Source organism: Hypomesus transpacificus, chromosome 21 (assembly GCF_021917145.1).
Source record: "Hypomesus transpacificus isolate Combined female chromosome 21, fHypTra1, whole genome shotgun sequence".
Classification (NCBI taxonomy): domain Eukaryota; kingdom Metazoa; phylum Chordata; class Actinopteri; order Osmeriformes; family Osmeridae; genus Hypomesus; species Hypomesus transpacificus.
Genome location: NC_061080.1, coordinates 5,347,419 through 5,366,595, shown reverse-complemented (window position 1 = coordinate 5,366,595; position 19,177 = coordinate 5,347,419). Strand labels below are relative to the sequence as shown.

Sequence of the window (19,177 nt, the reverse complement as noted above, 5' to 3'; positions counted from 1 at the left end):
GAATACGTAGAATCACTTAATTTTTAAAAAATAAACCAGCCTAACAATGATAAATGCCAAAACAGATTAAATACAATTTTAAAACATATATAAGGATGGTTTTGAGGGAAAGAAAACGAAAGAGAGAAGAGGGAGATAGAAAGCAAGATTGAGCGAGGAAAAAACAGAGATGTATTCATGTCCGATTAAGCAACTGCGGTACAAAGAAAAAGTTAAAGAAAAATAGGTAGCAGCAATGATTGTATCATGGTCATATATATACATGAAGTAATAGAGTAACAGACAATCTCAGCAACCTGTGCCACTACTGTGGGATGGAGGATAAGGATGAGCCACTATGGGTAATGTATTTTTAAAAATCATGACATATTTTTCATTTTTTTCAGGAAACAGTACGATTATTACTAAACACTCAGTTTAATAGAAGTGATGGTGCCCAAATTAAAGGACTTGCATTATTAGAATTTTTTTCTAAGATCTGTTGTGACATCTGTGGGAGATGGTACCACCATGTGTACGTGCAGAGGCCTACACTGTAATTTGTTGTCATTTCTTAATTTCTCTGTATTGTTATGTATTAGTTCATGTGTTGAAAAAAGTTTAATTATTATTTATCTATGTTCAAGTCATTTCCTATGACTTTTGTGTACTTTTTAAAAAAAAAATTATTTAATTTGTTTTGGCATTAATCATTGTTAGGCTGGTTTATTTACATTAAAATAACATGAGTGAGTGTTTGTATTGCACAAGATGGGACTAGTATGAGTAACCACAGTAAGTTTCAGGCATGTAACACTTTCCTAGTCAAGGTTAGCAGGGGATGCATTAAGCCTGTTGTGAAATGCACCCCCCTCTATTGTCTGTTCTGTATATCCCAGCATCTTTTTCTGGGATTATCAATCTAAGTGAATGCACTGACTAATAAAGTAAATTGTTAAAACTCAAACTTTTGATTGTACTGGGGCACAGCAGATTTATACTGGGACACGTGCCCCAGTAAAAAGAGTCTAACGACGCCCCTGGTTCTGCACGTTTCATCATCACATCAACTGTTAACTTGCTCTGATGACTAATAGCAGCGCAATAATAACAAATATGCTTGTTTAAGTGGAATGTTGCAATGTTTCTTCAGAGAATACCAGAATTAGCCATCTGTTTTACTTGTTTCCGTACATTTGAAGCCCAGTCAACTACTGACAATATACCTGCTCACCAAAATGCACTTGTGAATGTTTATTTCCTACTTCACTCGCCTTGAATATCGGGTATACGAAATAAATGACACATTGACGGCCACTTCAGTTTCCAACCTTGCCTTGGTTGCGTGCAAGAAGCGCCATGTAGCGATCATTAGTGGACCACTGACCCCCTATCCGCACCGTAGACCAATTATTTGTTTGTAAACATTCGGGACGCGCACGCAGCATGGTGGCAGAAAACCGGGAAAAGAATTACACGGATTATACAAATAAATAGTTAGATTTAAAAAGACTAAAAAGGTTGCGGTGGGCCTTTACGAGAGAAAGCGATTCCCCATTGATCTGTCGCATCAGAATTTTGATTTGGGTCACGAAAGTCTTGAAATTTGAGTGAGAATGTTGCCCGGTAGACCGTATAGTCGCGTCTTCACGGCATGTCATAAAGTTCATAATTTTACAGTTTTACATTCAATTCTACACCCAAAAAGTTGAGCAGGGCAGCTTTCAAGAAATATGGAATTTTGGTTTTAGCCAGCTGGTCCGATTATTTTGTGATTTGTGTCAAACTGGCAATTTGAGTGAGTGCGTCCCCATTACACTGTTTTGATGTTAGCCTCGGGACGTTAGACTAGACTCGGGTTTCTCACTGGCAGTGTGCACAATGTTGTATTTCACTCCATTCTACTCCAAAAACGTCAGGGAGGACTGCCCACAAGTGCCTCAAAAAGTTTATGTCAAGCCCTGCAATCCAGTGTCCAGAGATATGTAATTACCTGATCGACACTCCAAGTGTATGGAAGCAAATCGTGACCAAAATTCAAATGAAAATGCATTTCCAGAAATGCATTTTCATTTTAAGAATGTGGCTGCATTATTTGACTCATAAATCAAATTAGTATTCAATCATCCTATTTGCATTTTCATTTTCTTCTTTAAGACTGCTCATTCTTTCCCTTAATTAAAATGAAAACGAAAAAGACATTTGAAATTTAATTTTCAAAATATGCCCCAGCAAATAGATACCAAAATTCAATTTGAAATGTAAAATTTGAAAATGAAAATGCATTTCCAGAAATGCATTTTAATTTTAAGAACGTGGCTGCAAAATCGTGACCACAATTCAAATTCAAATGCATTTCCAGAAATGCATTTTCATTTTCAAGAACGTGGCTGCAAAATCGTGACCACAATTCAAATTCAAATGCATTTTCAGAAATGCATTTTCATTTTAAGAACGTGGCTGCAAAATCGTGACCACAATTCAAATTCAAATGTATTTCCAGAAATGCATTTTCATTTTAAGAATGTGGCTGCATTATTTGACTCATAAATCAAATTAGTACTGATAAGTACTGAGCGGACATTGCATTTTCATTTTCATGTTCTGCCCGCAAAGAACTGCCCATAATTCGAAAACGAAAATGCATTCTGAGCGGCGCAGTTGAGTGACGTCAGTAGCCGCTCTTCTTCAGCTCCCTGCTGACCGAGCTACCCATCTTGTTCGGTAGGGGGCGGTGTGCACATACGCATTGCATTACATGGCAAATGTGCCGGGAAATTGATTGAATTGCCGGGTCTTTAGAGGACGCATCACAGATCATGGCACTCCCTCAAATTGTGCAGACACTGATAGAATTAGCTGAGCTGGTAGAAACTAATAATATATCTGAGTCTGATGCCCGTGACCGAGTAGAACAAGTCACAGAGAGCTTGGCTGCATACTCTGCCGTCACAGACGTACACATTAATGAGGTTGCCATAGTAAACCTCTCTTCAGTCCTGGAACGGCTGGATGCTGTGGAGCCTCAAATGGGACGGGGACGACCAACCATCCACATCCCGTTCGAGTCCATCGAAAACTATTTATTAAATGGTTTAAAAATAAAGGACATAGCGGAGCTGTTGTCGGCCACCAGACCATCCGTCGGAGGATGCAAAGCAACGGATTTATGGAGCTAGAAAGCTGACAAAAGTATCTGAATTTGAATATGAAAGATCTGAAATATTTGTGTGTCGAATTTCATAAAACTGAAATATATTGCTGTTGAATATATAATATCTGAATTATTTGTATGCCAAATTTAATACAACTGAATTATTTTGATCCAAAAATAAAACATTCTAAAATTCAGATTGCAGGAATTCAGATTCTTGAAATTCAGATTGCGGAAATTCAAATTCAGATTGCGGAAATTCAGATTTTGTCTGAACCAGGCCAAAGGTGAAACAGCTTGCTTTCACAGGAAAAAGTAGACCATTTAATAAATAGTTCTCGATGGACTCGAACGGGATGTGGATGGTTGGTCGTCCCCGTCCCATTTGAGGCTCCACAGCATCCAGCCGTTCCAGGACTGAAGAGAGGTTTACTATGGCAACCTCATTAATGTGTACGTCTGTGACGGCAGAGTATGCAGCCAAGCTCTCTGTGACTTGTTCTACTCGGTCACGGGCATCAGACTCAGATATATTATTAGTTTCTACCAGCTCAGCTAATTCTATCAGTGTCTGCACAATTTGAGGGAGTGCCATGATCTGTGATGCGTCCTCTAAAGACCCGGCAATTCAATCAATTTCCCGGCACATTTGCCATGTAATGCAATGCGTATGTGCACACCGCCCCCTACCGAACAAGATGGGTAGCTCGGTCAGCAGGGAGCTGAAGAAGAGCGGCTACTGACGTCACTCAACTGCGCCGCTCAGAATGCATTTTCGTTTTCGAATTATGGGCAGTTCTTTGCGGGCAGAACATGAAAATGAAAATGCAATGTCCGCTCAGTACTTATCAGTACTAATTTGATTTATGAGTCAAATAATGCAGCCACATTCTTAAAATGAAAATGCATTTCTGGAAATACATTTGAATTTGAATTGTGGTCACGATTTTGCAGCCACGTTCTTAAAATGAAAATGCATTTCTGAAAATGCATTTGAATTTGAATTGTGGTCACGATTTTGCAGCCACGTTCTTGAAAATGAAAATGCATTTCTGGAAATGCATTTGAATTTGAATTGTGGTCACGATTTTGCAGCCACGTTCTTAAAATTAAAATGCATTTCTGGAAATGCATTTTCATTTTCAAATTTTACATTTCAAATTGAATTTTGGTATCTATTTGCTGGGGCATATTTTGAAAATTAAATTTCAAATGTCTTTTTCGTTTTCATTTTAATTAAGGGAAAGAATGAGCAGTCTTAAAGAAGAAAATGAAAATGCAAATAGGATGATTGAATACTAATTTGATTTATGAGTCAAATAATGCAGCCACATTCTTAAAATGAAAATGCATTTCTGGAAATGCATTTTCATTTGAATTTTGGTCACGATTTGCTTCCATACAAGTGTATATACCTGGGAAAAGTTTGTCTTTTGCCACCGACATGCGCAGTTGAGCCTACTTGACGTTGTGTGATGTAGGTTGATAATTGGTCTATAAGTAGCCGGCTGCACTGTGATGCAAATTGTGTCACGCATGACACGACCACAACTCAACTGGAAGCTTAGGTAAACAAGAACAAATTGAGTGTTTAGTGATCCGAAACATGTTGTTTATTATATTGAGTGACTTCTTCAACACTTTTGTAATATGCAAAAGAAAGAAAACTGTAAAAATGTTTTCATTTCCTAGCGGAAAATATGGAATGCAGACAACGGCCCCTTTTCACCAGATGTCACAAATGTGATTCGAACATTCCAATTGAATCAGAGATGTCAAGTTTAATAAAATGGCTGGTGATGGTGATGTTTCTGATCGGCTAGTAGGTGGCATTTAATTCTGTATAACTAGAGACAACTATCAACTCTCCGGAAAACTTCCCTCTGTATGCCTGCACCATTAATTGTATATAGCGGGACAAGTTATCCCTTACTTCTCATCGTAAGAATTGTTGCATGAGAAATGATTGAAATACATGAGTCTCACGGCAAATGGTTGAGACTTGAGAGCCCTGAATTGAATATTTTCCGATAAACAAAAACTATGTGATAAACGCTTTAGTAGGCTATGGCTTCAGAATGTACAAGTTGGAAGGCTAGCAAGTAACACTAGCATGGTATTAGAATTGCTACGAGTATAATGCTAGGTAACTTAGCCCAGCAGCTAAGCTAGCTAGGTACTGTTTCGGGGGAAAAAACACGCTGTGGGGAACGTTGGAAATATTTGGAACTCATTATTTAACGGGTTAATTATCATTAATCAGTATCAACTTGAATAAAAGACAGGTAGTTAGATAAGAACGACAGGAATCCTGACATGGAGGGAAGAAGAGAATTGAAGATATACATATAGGCTAGAGCTAAGATGGCACCGATGAAGGTTGCCTTGGTTGCTAGGTGCGCTCTTTTTTGTCTTGTTTTGTCTGTTAATTCAGTGTTCTGCCAAGATTTCCGCCGTTCTCTAACAAGTGAAGTACTTGTAAACATCAGGAATACAACTCCTGTGGATTTATTTCCCACTTTTCTGATTCCAGCGGCAGAATTAGTGGGAATTATAGTCAAAGCCACCCTCGGCTTTGTCCTAGCAGCGAAGCGCCGCAGGAGAGGCAAACGAGCCGGTGCACTGGTGCGACTCGGTTGGCGTGGGGCACGCACAGCGTTACCGGGGATATTTCTCTCTAACGTGCGTTCTCTGAGCAACAAACTGGATGAGCTTCAGCTACTGGTGTGGAAAAACAGAGACTTCCATTCATCTTCCGTTTTGTGCTTTACGGAGACATGGCTGAGTGAACTGATCCCAGACTCTGCTCTACAGCTAGCAGGTTTCAAACTGCTGAGAGCGGATCGTGACCCTGTGCTTTCTGGCAAAACATTATGGAGGACCAAACCTGCCAAAATCAAAAATAAATGAATGAATAAATAAATGTATAAATAAATGTACTTATACATAAAAAAATGTAAATATATAAAAATAAATGTATGAAAAAATATTAATTACGTATTTATTTATTTACATGGCCATTTATTTCTGTATTTATTAATTTTTGTATTTATTTATTTCCGTGTACATTTATTTCTGTATTTATTTATTTCTGTGTACATTTATTTCTGTATTTCCTTGTCCTTAAGCTAATGAGGTAAGCTGTCAATCAATGTATGTCACGGTGTCACCTTAACCCCATTGGTTGATTGGTATCAGAGTGCGAAGATGGACTTTCCATGCCTGGGGTTGCTAGGAATACCTTAGTAAACAAAAGACTGCACACACGCAACAGATAGCCAGAGATTTGAGAGTTTTGGCTAGCTAACCTTGCTAAAAAAGTGCTAGTCAAGATGTTTTACTTTTTTGCGTTGAGGCTCTGGATACCAATTTGTACCATTTAGCTGCATGCAGAGTCATAAAAAGAAAGAGTTGCATCCATTGATTGGCTTTACGTTCATGGTACTGCACTGTAGGATAGTTAGAACTAGAGCGAGCTAGCATGAGTTTCAAACACAGCAGCATCGTCGTTGTGGAACAGTTGTACTGCATTGTATGAAGGAGCTGTGCCAAGGTAAGAATGTGTAAGTTCTTGGCTCATTTTCTGGCATCTAGTACATTTAATATTTCAGTATCTTAAAGTGCCGAGATTTTTGGATGCTAGCTAGAAATGTAGAAGCCAGAACGTAGCAAAAACAATGTGCTACGAAGTGAGTGATGACCTGTTTATGTAATGTTAAGTGTAGCTTGCTAATTTAGTGCACTATTTATGTTTATTGAGAAACTAATGCCTACAAACAAGTTTGTGTGAGAGGAAAGCTGTATTTAATAATTAATTCATAAAGGTGGTCGCTTATTTGCACCAAAGTCTGGTAGTTAGTACGGTAAGAAATTGAATGATATTATACAGTATCAAGGAACCATCAAAGAACAGAGTACAACATGGTTAATCTATTCATAAAGTGAATGTTTACTAAGCAAACTATGAGTTAGAGACCATTGTAACATTCAGTCCATCATGAGTTAGAGACCATTGTAACATTCAGTCCATCATGTGATTATCATTACAGCTTACTGTCTGTTTATGTGTGTGTGTGTGTTGTGGTTATGGCCCTTGCAGTCTGGCATTGCTACTGAGGTTGATGTGAGCTGAAAAGGAGGCCCAGTGCCTTGGAGGTGGATGTCAGACCACTGGACGAACGAGCGCTGGATGGGAGACCACTAGTTGAAGGAGCGCTGGATGGGAGAACACTGGATGAGAGAGAGCTGGAAGGGGGACCACTGGATGAGGGAAAATGTGATGGAGTGGGCCGTCTTATATTTGAACCACAGTATTTTTGTCATTACTATGCTTTTAATTGTGGTCGTTATTGAGTTATATTGAGTTTGCTCCTGTTGACTTTAGCAAACCACCTCTTTCTCTCACTATCAGCTGGAAAGCTGTAGCCTACATCACGACTCCCTATTTGGAGCATGCAATACATCCAAGATGCTTGGTGCAAGACCAAGACAGCGCAGTGTAGACAAAAGTGTTACCTTTATTGTGACACTCTTTTCATAGCAGAGATTAAAATAACGTGTACATATTTGAATAGTCATGTTGACTATCATAGTTGTACTGTAGCCTTTCACAACCAAGTCCTTGAGGTTTAATCATTGTGCACTACACATGCTTAAAATTTTACTAAACTGTTTCCTATTTCTATCATTACATGGTCATAATCACCTTGTGTGCTGTCAGTTATTGATGATTCAATAAAAAGGAATAAGTAGGGCAAGATTAAATAAAGATGCAGAACATACTACTTGTTTGTAAGTTACATTTAATGACAACACATGAAGGGTATGAAGAGATTCTTAAATTGGAGTACAGCTCTGGTTGCATCTATATGGCTGTTGATTTGCCTGATAGACTTGCTGTTGATAATGACAAAAATGCAGAACACGCCACTACAAATGCACTCCATAAACTATGACTAAATTGTGTCGGTCAAACTGCAGAGTATTACAGTATAACTATGCTAACCTGCTAGGGAAGTTTACCGGCTACCTGCCTAATGTTACAACATTGGATTAAAATTATTAGAGCTACGTTTTACTCATTTACACGAGTTCCTTAGTTTAACCCGTATGACAGATCGTTGCTAGCTAGAGCTAAATTCATCTGAATTTGTGGTTGCCGTGTACGCGATAAGTAGGCTACACTTCAAAATATCCACATATCATCTGACCAGATATCAATAGTTTGATCAGCTGCCTTTAGTAGCTCCAATATCCGTCTGGACATGTTTACTGTGACTTTACGTCTCTAATCTATCTGGTCTTGCTATGGCATGATGCTTGGCTGAACGTCCTGCCCTGATCCCGCCCTGATCCCGCCCCTATCCCGCCCCCTAATTAGCTTAAGGATGAAGAAATACAGAAATAAATGTACACAGAAATAAATAAATACAGAAATAAATACAGACAGAAATAAATCTATCAATAAATATATTGCATACATAGAAATTATTTTACAATTACTTTACTATAGTCTTTTGTTTTCTACATAATTTATTTCTGTCTGTATTTATTTCTGTATTTATTTATTTCTGTGTACATTTATTTCTGTATTTCTTCATCCTTAAGCTAATTAGGGGGCGGGATAGGGGCGGGATCAGGGCGGGATCAGGGCAGGACGTTCAGCCAAGCATCATGCCATAGCAAGACCAGATAGATTAGAGACGTAAAGTCACAGTAAACATGTCCAGACGGATATTGGAGCTACTAAAGGCAGCTGATCAAACTATTGATATCTGGTCAGATGATATGTGGATATTTTGAAGTGTAGCCTACTTATCGCGTACACGGCAACCACAAATTCAGATGAATTTAGCTCTAGCTAGCAACGATCTGTCATACGGGTTAAACTAAGGAACTCGTGTAAATGAGTAAAACGTAGCTCTAATAATTTTAATCCAATGTTGTAACATTAGGCAGGTAGCCGGTAAACTTCCCTAGCAGGTTAGCATAGTTATACTGTAATACTCTGCAGTTTGACCGACACAATTTAGTCATAGTTTATGGAGTGCATTTGTAGTGGCGTGTTCTGCATTTTTGTCATTATCAACAGCAAGTCTATCAGGCAAATCAACAGCCATATAGATGCAACCAGAGCTGTACTCCAATTTAAGAATCTCTTCATACCCTTCATGTGTTGTCATTAAATGTAACTTACAAACAAGTAGTATGTTCTGCATCTTTATTTAATCTTGCCCTACTTATTCCTTTTTATTGAATCATCAATAACTGACAGCACACAAGGTGATTATGACCATGTAATGATAGAAATAGGAAACAGTTTAATAAAATTTTAAGCATGTGTAGTGCACAATGATTAAACCTCAAGGACTTGGTTGTGAAAGGCTACAGTACAACTATGATAGTCAACATGACTATTCAAATATGTACACGTTATTTTAATCTCTGCTATGAAAAGAGTGTCACAATAAAGGTAACACTTTTGTCTACACTGCGCTGTCTTGGTCTTGCACCAAGCATCTTGGATGTATTGCATGCTCCAAATAGGGAGTCGTGATGTAGGCTACAGCTTTCCAGCTGATAGTGAGAGAAAGAGGTGGTTTGCTAAAGTCAACAGGAGCAAACTCAATATAACTCAATAACGACCACAATTAAAAGCATAGTAATGACAAAAATACTGTGGTTCAAATATAAGACAGCCCACTCCATCACATTTTCCCTCATCCAGTGGTCCCCCTTCCAGCTCTCTCTCATCCAGTGTTCTCCCATCCAGCGCTCCTTCAACTAGTGGTCTCCCATCCAGCGCTCGTTCGTCCAGTGGTCTGACATCCACCTCCAAGGCACTGGGCCTCCTTTTCAGCTCACATCAACCTCAGTAGCAATGCCAGACTGCAAGGGCCATAACCACAACACACACACACACATAAACAGACAGTAAGCTGTAATGATAATCACATGATGGACTGAATGTTACAATGGTCTCTAACTCATGATGGACTGAATGTTACAATGGTCTCTAACTCATAGTTTGCTTAGTAAACATTCACTTTATGAATAGATTAACCATGTTGTACTCTGTTCTTTGATGGTTCCTTGATACTGTATAATATCATTCAATTTCTTACCGTACTAACTACCAGACTTTGGTGCAAATAAGCGACCACCTTTATGAATTAATTATTAAATACAGCTTTCCTCTCACACAAACTTGTTTGTAGGCATTAGTTTCTCAATAAACATAAATAGTGCACTAAATTAGCAAGCTACTGTCACGGCCACAGCCGTGCCCCCCTATTGTTTTTGGTTTTGCCCTGCCCTAGTGTTTCCCTGTCATTGTCGTCACCTGTCTCGTTCAGTTGTCGTTAGTTTCATTGTGTTCACCTGTGTCTTGTTTGTTTCTGTGTATTTAGGTTCCTGCTTTGTGTCCAGTCTTTGTCTTAGCATTACCCTTTGTCCCTGCGTGTACCCTGTCTGTTTCCCGTTTTGAGAATTAAACCTGTGTTCCTCGCTATGCCTCGGTACTCCCCTGCATTTGGGTCCAACCCCACCTCACGTCGTGACAGCTACACTTAACATTACATAAACAGGTCATCACTCACTTCGTAGCACATTGTTTTTGCTACGTTCTGGCTTCTACATTTCTAGCTAGCATCCAAAAATCTCGGCACTTTAAGATACTGAAATATTAAATGTACTAGATGCCAGAAAATGAGCCAAGAACTTACACATTCTTACCTTGGCACAGCTCCTTCATACTATGCAGTACAACTGTTCCACAACGACGATGCTGCTGTGTTTGAAACTCATGCTAGCTCGCTCTAGTTCTAACTATCCTACAGTGCAGTACCATGAACGTAAAGCCAATCAATTGATGCAACTCTTTCTTTTTATGACTCTGCATGCAGCTAAATGGTACAAATTGGTATCCAGAGCCTCAACGCAAAAAAGTAAAACATCTTGACTAGCACTTTTTTAGCAAGGTTAGCTAGCCAAAACTCTCAAATCTCTGGCTATCTGTTGCGTGTGTGCAGTCTTTTGTTTACTAAGGTATTCATAGCAACCCCAGGCATGGAAAGTCCATCTTCGCACTCTGATACCAATCAACCAATGGGGTTAAGGTGACACCGTGACATACATTGATTGACAGCTTACCTCATTAGCTTAAGGACAAGGAAATACAGAAATAAATGTACACAGAAATAAATAAATACAGAAATAAATGTACACAGAAATAAATAAATTCAAAAATAAATAAATACATAAATAAATGGCCATGTAAATAAATAAATACGTAATTAATATTTTTTCATACATTTATTTTTATATATATATTTTTTTTTATGTATAAGTACATTTATTTATACATTTATTTATTCATTTATATTTAATTTTGGCAGGTTTGGTCCTCCATAAAACATAAGGTGGCGGAATTTGTTTTTACATTAACAGTGGCTGGTGTGAAGATGTAACAGTGATTCTGCAGCACTATTCTCCTGATCTTGAATCATTTTTTTATCAACTGTAAACCTTTTTACTCGCCACGGGAGTTTGCTTCATTCATACTGTTCGGCGTCTACATGAGGCTAGCGCCAACGAGGCTCAACGTGTACTCGCCAACCAGATATTGTGCGTGGAGCATGAAAATCCAGATTCCTTGGTTATTGTGCTAGGCGACTTTAACACAGACAATCTCACTCAAGAACTCCCCAAATACAGACAACTCATCAAATTCCCTACCAGAGAAGGGAACACTTTGGATCACTCCTACTCTACTATCATGGAGGGTCTGCGGGCGTGCTTGGACTCAACTGACTGGGATATGTTCATGACTGCCTCCAATAGTCTGGATGAGCTCACAGAGGCTGTGACATCATACATCAGCTTCTGTGAGGACTGCTGTATACCAACACGCACCAGGGTGAGCTACAACAACGACAAACCCTGGTTTACAGCTAAACTCAGAAGGCTGAGGCTGGACAAAGAGAGGACGCAGGCAGATCACCAACTACAAGCCCAGAGCCCCCCACTCCACTAACGACTCTCGTCTGGCCAACGACCTGAACGAGTTCTACTGTCGTTTTGAAAGACGACAGTAGACTATCCCTTCCCTCCCCCCTGCTCCCCACCAACTCAGTGACGACACTCTCCATTCAGGAGAGTGAAGACAACAGACTTTTCAAGAGGCAGAACCCACGTAAAGCAGCGGGGCCAGACGTTGTCTCCCCTGCCACCCTCAAGAACTGTGCTGACCAGCTGTCTCCGGTGTTTACCTACATCTTAAACACCTCCCTGGAGTCTCAAGTCCTCCACCATCATCCCTGTGCCCAAAAAGCCCAGGCCAACTGGACATAATGACTACAGACCCGTCGCCCTGACCTCTGTGGTAATGATATCTTTTGAGCGCCTGGTGCTGGCACACCTTAAAACAATCACAGACCCTCTACTGGACCCCCTGCAGTTTGCCTACAGAGCCAACAGGTCTGTGGACGACGCAGTTAACATGGCCCTCTACTTCACTCTATACAGTACCTAGACTCCCCAGCATCCTACGCCAGGATCCTGTTTGTGGACTTCAGCTCTGCCTTCAATACCATCATCCCAGCCCTGCTTCAGGACAAGCTCTCCCAGCTGAACATGCCTGATTCCACTTGCAGGTGGATCACAGACTTTCTGTCTGCAGAAAGCAGTGCATTAAGCTGGGAACACAAGTCTCTGACTCCCGGTCCATCAGCACCGGATCACCTCAGGGCTTCGTTCTTTCTCCTCTGCTCTTCTCCCTGTACACCAACAGCTGCACCTCCAGTCAGCCGTCCGTCAAACTCCAGAAGTTTGCGGACGACACCACCCTTATTGGGCTCATCTCTGGTGGAGATGAGTCTTATTATAGGTGGGAAGCGGTGACCTGGTGTAGCCAGAACAACCTAGAGCTCAATGCTCTGAGATGGTTGTGGACTTCAGGAAGAACACAGCCCCACTCACCCCCACCACCTTGAGTGACACACCAGTCAACACTGTGGAGTCCTTCCGCTTCCTGGGCACTATCCTCTCCCAGGACCTCAAGTGGGAACTGAACATCGGCTCCCTCATCAAGAAAGCACAACAGAGGATTTACTTCCTTCGGCAGCTGAAACAATTCAACCTACCAAAGAAAATGATGGTGCACTTCTACTCAGCCATCATTGAGTCCATCCTCACCTCCTCTATCACCGTCTGGTACGCTGCTGCCACTGCCAAGGACAAGAGCAGGCTGCAGCGTATCATCCGCACTGCTGAGAAGGTGATCGGCTGCAATCTGCCTTCCCTCGAGGACCTGCACACCTCCAGGACCCTGAGCCGAGCGAGGAAGATTGTGGCCGACTCCTCCCACCCTGGACACTCCCTGTTTCAGTCACTCCCCTCCGGCAGAAGACTGCGGTCCATCAGGACCAATACTTCACTCCAGAAAAATTGTTTTTTCCCTTCCGCTGTTGGCCTCTTCAACAAGGCCAAGGGTCCACACTGACTCTAATGACTACTTAAATCACATTACATTACACAATTGTATCTTGCATATTTGTATTTTTTATAATATTTGTATTTTTTGTATTTTTATATTGTAAGTGGTAACTTAAATGTTATTTTATGACAACTTAGATTTTATTTTATTGTACATTTTATTTAATTCTAATTCCACTTAGTACTGCTGGTTTATGTACCCCGTGTGCCCTTAGTATAGATATTCAAAAAAAATTGATCTATGGGTTCCCATATGTTTATTGTATGCAAGTAAATTCCTCGTCTGGGCAAACTTTCATGGCGAATAAATCCCATTTTGATTCTGAAAGAGGTTAACTGGTGAATGTAAACCTGAAAAGGGTTTTGAGGGCCTATTTGAAAGATGGCTGGGTGTTTGCCAATCAAATGTGGTTGGGTGTCCCAAATAAGTGAGGGTTGAGGATGTCAGCAAATGCAAATTTCAGTTTTTGCCCCATTTGGAAGACTGTCCCTCTAATGCATTCTTCCTTTTTTCTCAAATTTCCGGCTCCTCCTTTACTTTTGGATAGTAAAAGTATTGCAGTAAAACCTGCACACTTTTGTGTTTTCGGTATGCCCCAGGGCCAGTACACCACTGGGGTGGAGTGGGTGGCTGAAGTTAGTAATGGTTTTGAAAGAGAGGTAAAGCTGGAGGGGACCAAGCACTGTGGGACACCATGGGTGATTGTGGTGGAAGATTTGTAATTGTTTCCAAAGATATATTGATGTTGTCAGAGAGATAGGAGTTGAGCCAGGATAGGGTGGTGTCGGTTACGCAGAGGGGGTGCATGGTATCAAAAGGCACCACTAAGGTCAAGGAGGATGATGATGGTGAGGAAGCCAAAGGCAGCAGAGAGAAGTATGTCATTGGTGATTTATTTGGGCGGTTTGTATTTATTTGGGAAGTATTTATTTAGTAAGATTTGTACACTGTAGTTGACAAATTATATTATTAGAGACGTAAATCATCTACACTACACTTGCACTATTAAGTACTGTCAACCTAAAGACCCTGCCCAGTAACGTAGCTGCAATATTTTGGTCAAAGTTGTGCTTTTATATCCTCATGTACAGTCCACCACCAAAGGGCATTGTTCAATATTTTCCCTCTTCATTCAGTGAGAGTGATAAACCTGTCAATTTCGTTCGTAGTTAATTTCAAGGTGTATGAAGAAGGGGATGGCCTATTGCATTTACATTTAATCATTTAGCAGACGCTCTTATCCAGAGGGACTTACAGTAAGTACAGAGACATTTCCCCGAGGCAAGTAGGGTGAAGTCCCTTGCCCAAGGACACAACGGAATTTAGCTCGGCCGGGAATCGAACTAGCGACCTTCAGATTACTAGCCCGACTCCCTAACAGCTCAGCCACCTGACTCCCTATTGATGTGGATGAAGCCCTAGAACCTTGACCTGTCAACCAGGTCATGTTAACCCCAACCAACAGGAAACCTTCATGGGAGAACCTGTGCAGGCATGCTCATTAAGAACAATGACAGCCAACCCTTATAACAACCAATTACAATTACCAGAAGAAGAGGGCACCATGGCCTTTTTGTGAAACCTGTGCCATACCTCACAGCAGGTTTCAGCATTAACCAAATCAACCCAGTGTTTACCTAAGCTAACAAGTAGGGGGGATCAGTGCCTGTGTGAAAGTAAAGAGGCTTAAGCGCAGTAGGCTTTTCTCTGCTAGACGAAGCAGTAAACTTAATGAAACCTTAGTGATCTACGGATCTACGGTTCATGCTCCATGGCTAATTGTAAATATCAAGACAGAATTATTTCTTATCAAATGTGCTATTAAAATAAGTCATCATCTTTGCCAACTTGACTGTCATGGTATTTAGTCATTCTGATGAAAGTGAAGTACTTTAACGAGGCTGAAGTTCCTCTTGCTGAAAAAATACTATTTTTTGCAGAAGCAGCAGCTCCCTTAAACAGCCAATCTCGACTGAATGCTGACAAAGAAAATAAATGTCAAACAATTTATAAAGAAAAAAAGAAAGCTGTACAGTGGGTTTTCAATTTAACTTCACCAATGTTGCTGACTTCAAGGACATCTTCATTTAGAGGTTTCAATTGATATATCAACAACTATAATAGATGCATTTTTGTCAGACAGAATAGAAACAGAGTATGCTCAATTTCTTTCATTAAAACGGCCTATAAAAAAACATTAACATACATCCCAGAAACCTCCTTACCCTCAAACTCACTCTGGGTTCCACACCACACAATATGGAAAACCATGTTTAATCTGTCTACCTATCAGGTTGGAGAGCTTACTTGAAAGCAAAGGAAACGTTGAGGTAAACTGGAGATGCTTACCCTCTTCCTAAGGTTATAGGTCAGCAGCAGGTTGCGAGAGAAGTGGTTTGAGAAGGCTGTGTAGAACTCCAGCACTTTCTGCAGGGCATCGCGTTTGATGACGTGCAGGTCACAGTAGGTCAACGCCCTCACGTTGGCACATGCCTGGGCAAGGGTCACCTCTTTCCAGAATATATCCCCAAACACATCCCCTTTTCCTGTGCAGGTTCAATTATAAGCAAAGAAAGGAAGAGAGAAGGAGAAAAGGGTTAATAAGGTTCAGAGAACAATTTGCGTTCCTCTATAGTAATATAAATCTCTTAGGACCCGTGACACTCCTTCATGCAGCCAATCCCGATTGGTGTGAAGATAAGTGTTCAAGGTCACATGTTCCATAATAGAGAATGCAGTGTGGCATATATTTAGGGATAAGAGAAATACAGCAACAGCATGAAAACTTTTTTTATTACCCTAAGTGCATTGCAGTCTGATATTTATATCGAGAATATATTATAAATAATGAACTTGGTATGTTTTTTTCTGTAGCAAATCCAAGATAATTAAGAGGTCCAGTTGAAATACACTGCTAAAGATTCAAGGTTTTTTGAAATTGAACATGCAATTGTATGGCTGGGTGTCCCCCTACCCCCACCTCTCCTATGCCAAAAATCTGGAGTTGTTGGACGGAGTCTCTTCTTGATGGGTCTCACACCTCATTGTGTAACTTGTGTTGTATTGCTAGTCATATGTTGATACGATGTGGTCTGATTGGTTGTTCTTGTGTATAAAGGGAATTGTGAAGCATTGCTCTGTGGATTCTTGATCTCCTGAGACCTTCTCCTTAGCTCTGGCTTGTCCTTCTCCTTTCTCACCTCTTGCCTTTTCCCTCTGATTTACAATACTCATGGTAGAGTAGGTAAGATGTAAAGCCTTCATTTTGTAACATTTTGCCTTGTAATTGATTTCATTGATTTGCATTGTTATTATTATGTTTACTTCATTTACTCTACTTTGACCATTCTTGCTCTGATTTAACCCATAGTCAAATAACTAATTCCATTGGTATTTACATAATTTGGTTCATGTTAATACACTGTTCAGTTTCTTATCTTCTTTCAAACCATAGGGGAATTAGTTTTTGTTGTTTGGCCAATATTTAAACCCCTACACAATACTTGAAGCCTTCTATTGAGCTTTCTCGTTTGATTGACAGGGCCCTTTCTAATGGACTTTTATGAAACACTTGGAATTGTAATAGTTTATCTTCAGATACTGGTGGAAACAGTGTTACACTTTCAGATTGACCAGTTTCTTTAAGAAAACAAATGCATGAAGATTAGGATGGAAAGTCACAATTAGTTAACACTAATTGCACTCACTAATGTCATCAGTCAACTCCTTCAATTATTTAAAAAAATAAACCTTTGCAAAGCATTTTTTGGAATAGGCCTCCAAAAGGATTAGAGATAACACTGCAAGTTACAGCTTTTAATATTCATCTCTATTTACAAATGAAATGTAGCTCTGCCACCTTCCAGCTGAGGATTGGCTAATGAAATGCATGTGAAGGCTTAGCTCAAGGTTTGGAGTTACAGTACAGTATGGCTGCTGATATTTTATGACACAGTACAGCCTGTGACAGAACACACCAGTTGGCAAAATAAAGAAGGTTTTGAAGTAAGCTTTAAAAATCTAAAGTCTAGTGGACCTCATTTAAAAGACTTGGTCCTGAGCTGGGGATGATTTGATACTGATGTGAACAATGTGTGGAAGCCCTTCAGCAACATCTGGCCAATTTTACAAAAGACAAATTGCTTTAATGACAACTAACCCCCATGGGAAGTGAATATCAGCCTGAGGATTATCCGCAATGTGGTATATCCGCCCTGTCATAGCTCTTGCTAGAGTGCAATCCAAATATTTACCAGTCGTGGAGGAAAAAAAGTGGCATCTACAGGTCGAGACCCTTAATAGAAGCCCTCTTCCCTTGACAATTTAGAGGGAGAAAATGATCAACAATCTCATAAGCAAACAAAATGTTGCATTTGGGCTAGTAAACCCATTATCCCATTTTCTATGAACATTTTGTCACGGTGACCTAAAACAGTGCTTATCTTTATACGGAAAACCAATCAAGCCTTCAGATATTTGAAATATGTTCTGATCTTCTGCACAAAATGCAACCTTTACGTAGACAATGTGGAGAGTACAGTACATATTTTGTGTGCAGTACTGTTCTTGTGTGTTGTGTTTGGTCAACATATTCATGTACTTCATGTACTCCACTGTAACATTATCTCTGTAACAAAATCAAGCTGGTTATATCATTAGAAAATAATAGTTACTGAAAAATTGAGCACAACAGTGTGTATCTGGTTCAAACAGAGTACAATTTTATGAACATGTGTGTGGCATTTGGTGACAGATTGTATAGTTTTGAACGAAGTGATTCATTTTGCAAAAGATTGGAGGTTTTTTGCTACCTGTGAGTCTGGTTGTGTGAATCATGTGTTGTGTTTTGACAAAGTGAGCCCTGTTTTCAAAATTGTGCTTAAGCAATCGGGAAAAACTGTACTAGCAATTTATAAACATAATGACCAATTTAAAAGTTATTGGCTGAATGTTATCTTTGTTATAAATAAAGTAATTGAGACCAAGTGTTCTCCATCACATAATATAATTTTTCAAAAAGAGTGATGCTGGGAAAATATGATGCCCTCACAAATGATTTAGGTTCTTCCAATTAAGGTGAGTAGTGTATACATGTGTATGAGACTTGCTCCAGTGCCTTTCTCTCACCATTTTCAGCTTTCATTCCTAAAATAGTTTATAACTTCAAATGAATGCCCTCAGGGACTCCCAGATATTGCCAGGATTCTGTAAATAGCATGCGAGTATATGAAAGACTTAATGTCTAAAAATAGTTTGCTTAATGAGGGGCCTGGAGCATTCGTCTTCATCATATTGTCATATTTCTTTCTTCTAATGCATGTTGCTGGACTCATGTCCCTTCATAAGAAAATTCATGTAATTTCTGCGTAAGGTGTCAAGCTAACACAATGTTGATGTATAAACCCACTTAAACGGGTAAGATTCAGGTAAACGAAATCAGTGAAGTAGCCCCAGAAATGCTCTTGGAAACTAGCCTGGTCCTAACCAGACCCTCGTACATTTCATTTGTACTAAGGGTCTGGGATCGCTCCATTGACAAACGTTAACTT

General features: G+C 39.9%; 1 protein-coding gene across 2 annotated transcripts in view; it reads right to left on the bottom strand.

Moving 5' to 3' along the window:
* LOC124483310 (potassium voltage-gated channel subfamily H member 1-like) overlaps positions 1-19,177 on the bottom strand; it is a 56,277-nt gene that overhangs the window by 12,039 nt on the left and 25,061 nt on the right. For both annotated transcript variants that reach the window (XM_047043704.1, XM_047043705.1), the window contains exon 10: positions 15,978-16,174. In XM_047043704.1, the coding sequence (XP_046899660.1) occupies positions 15,978-16,174 (197 nt within the window). The remainder of the gene's footprint in view (positions 1-15,977; positions 16,175-19,177) is intronic.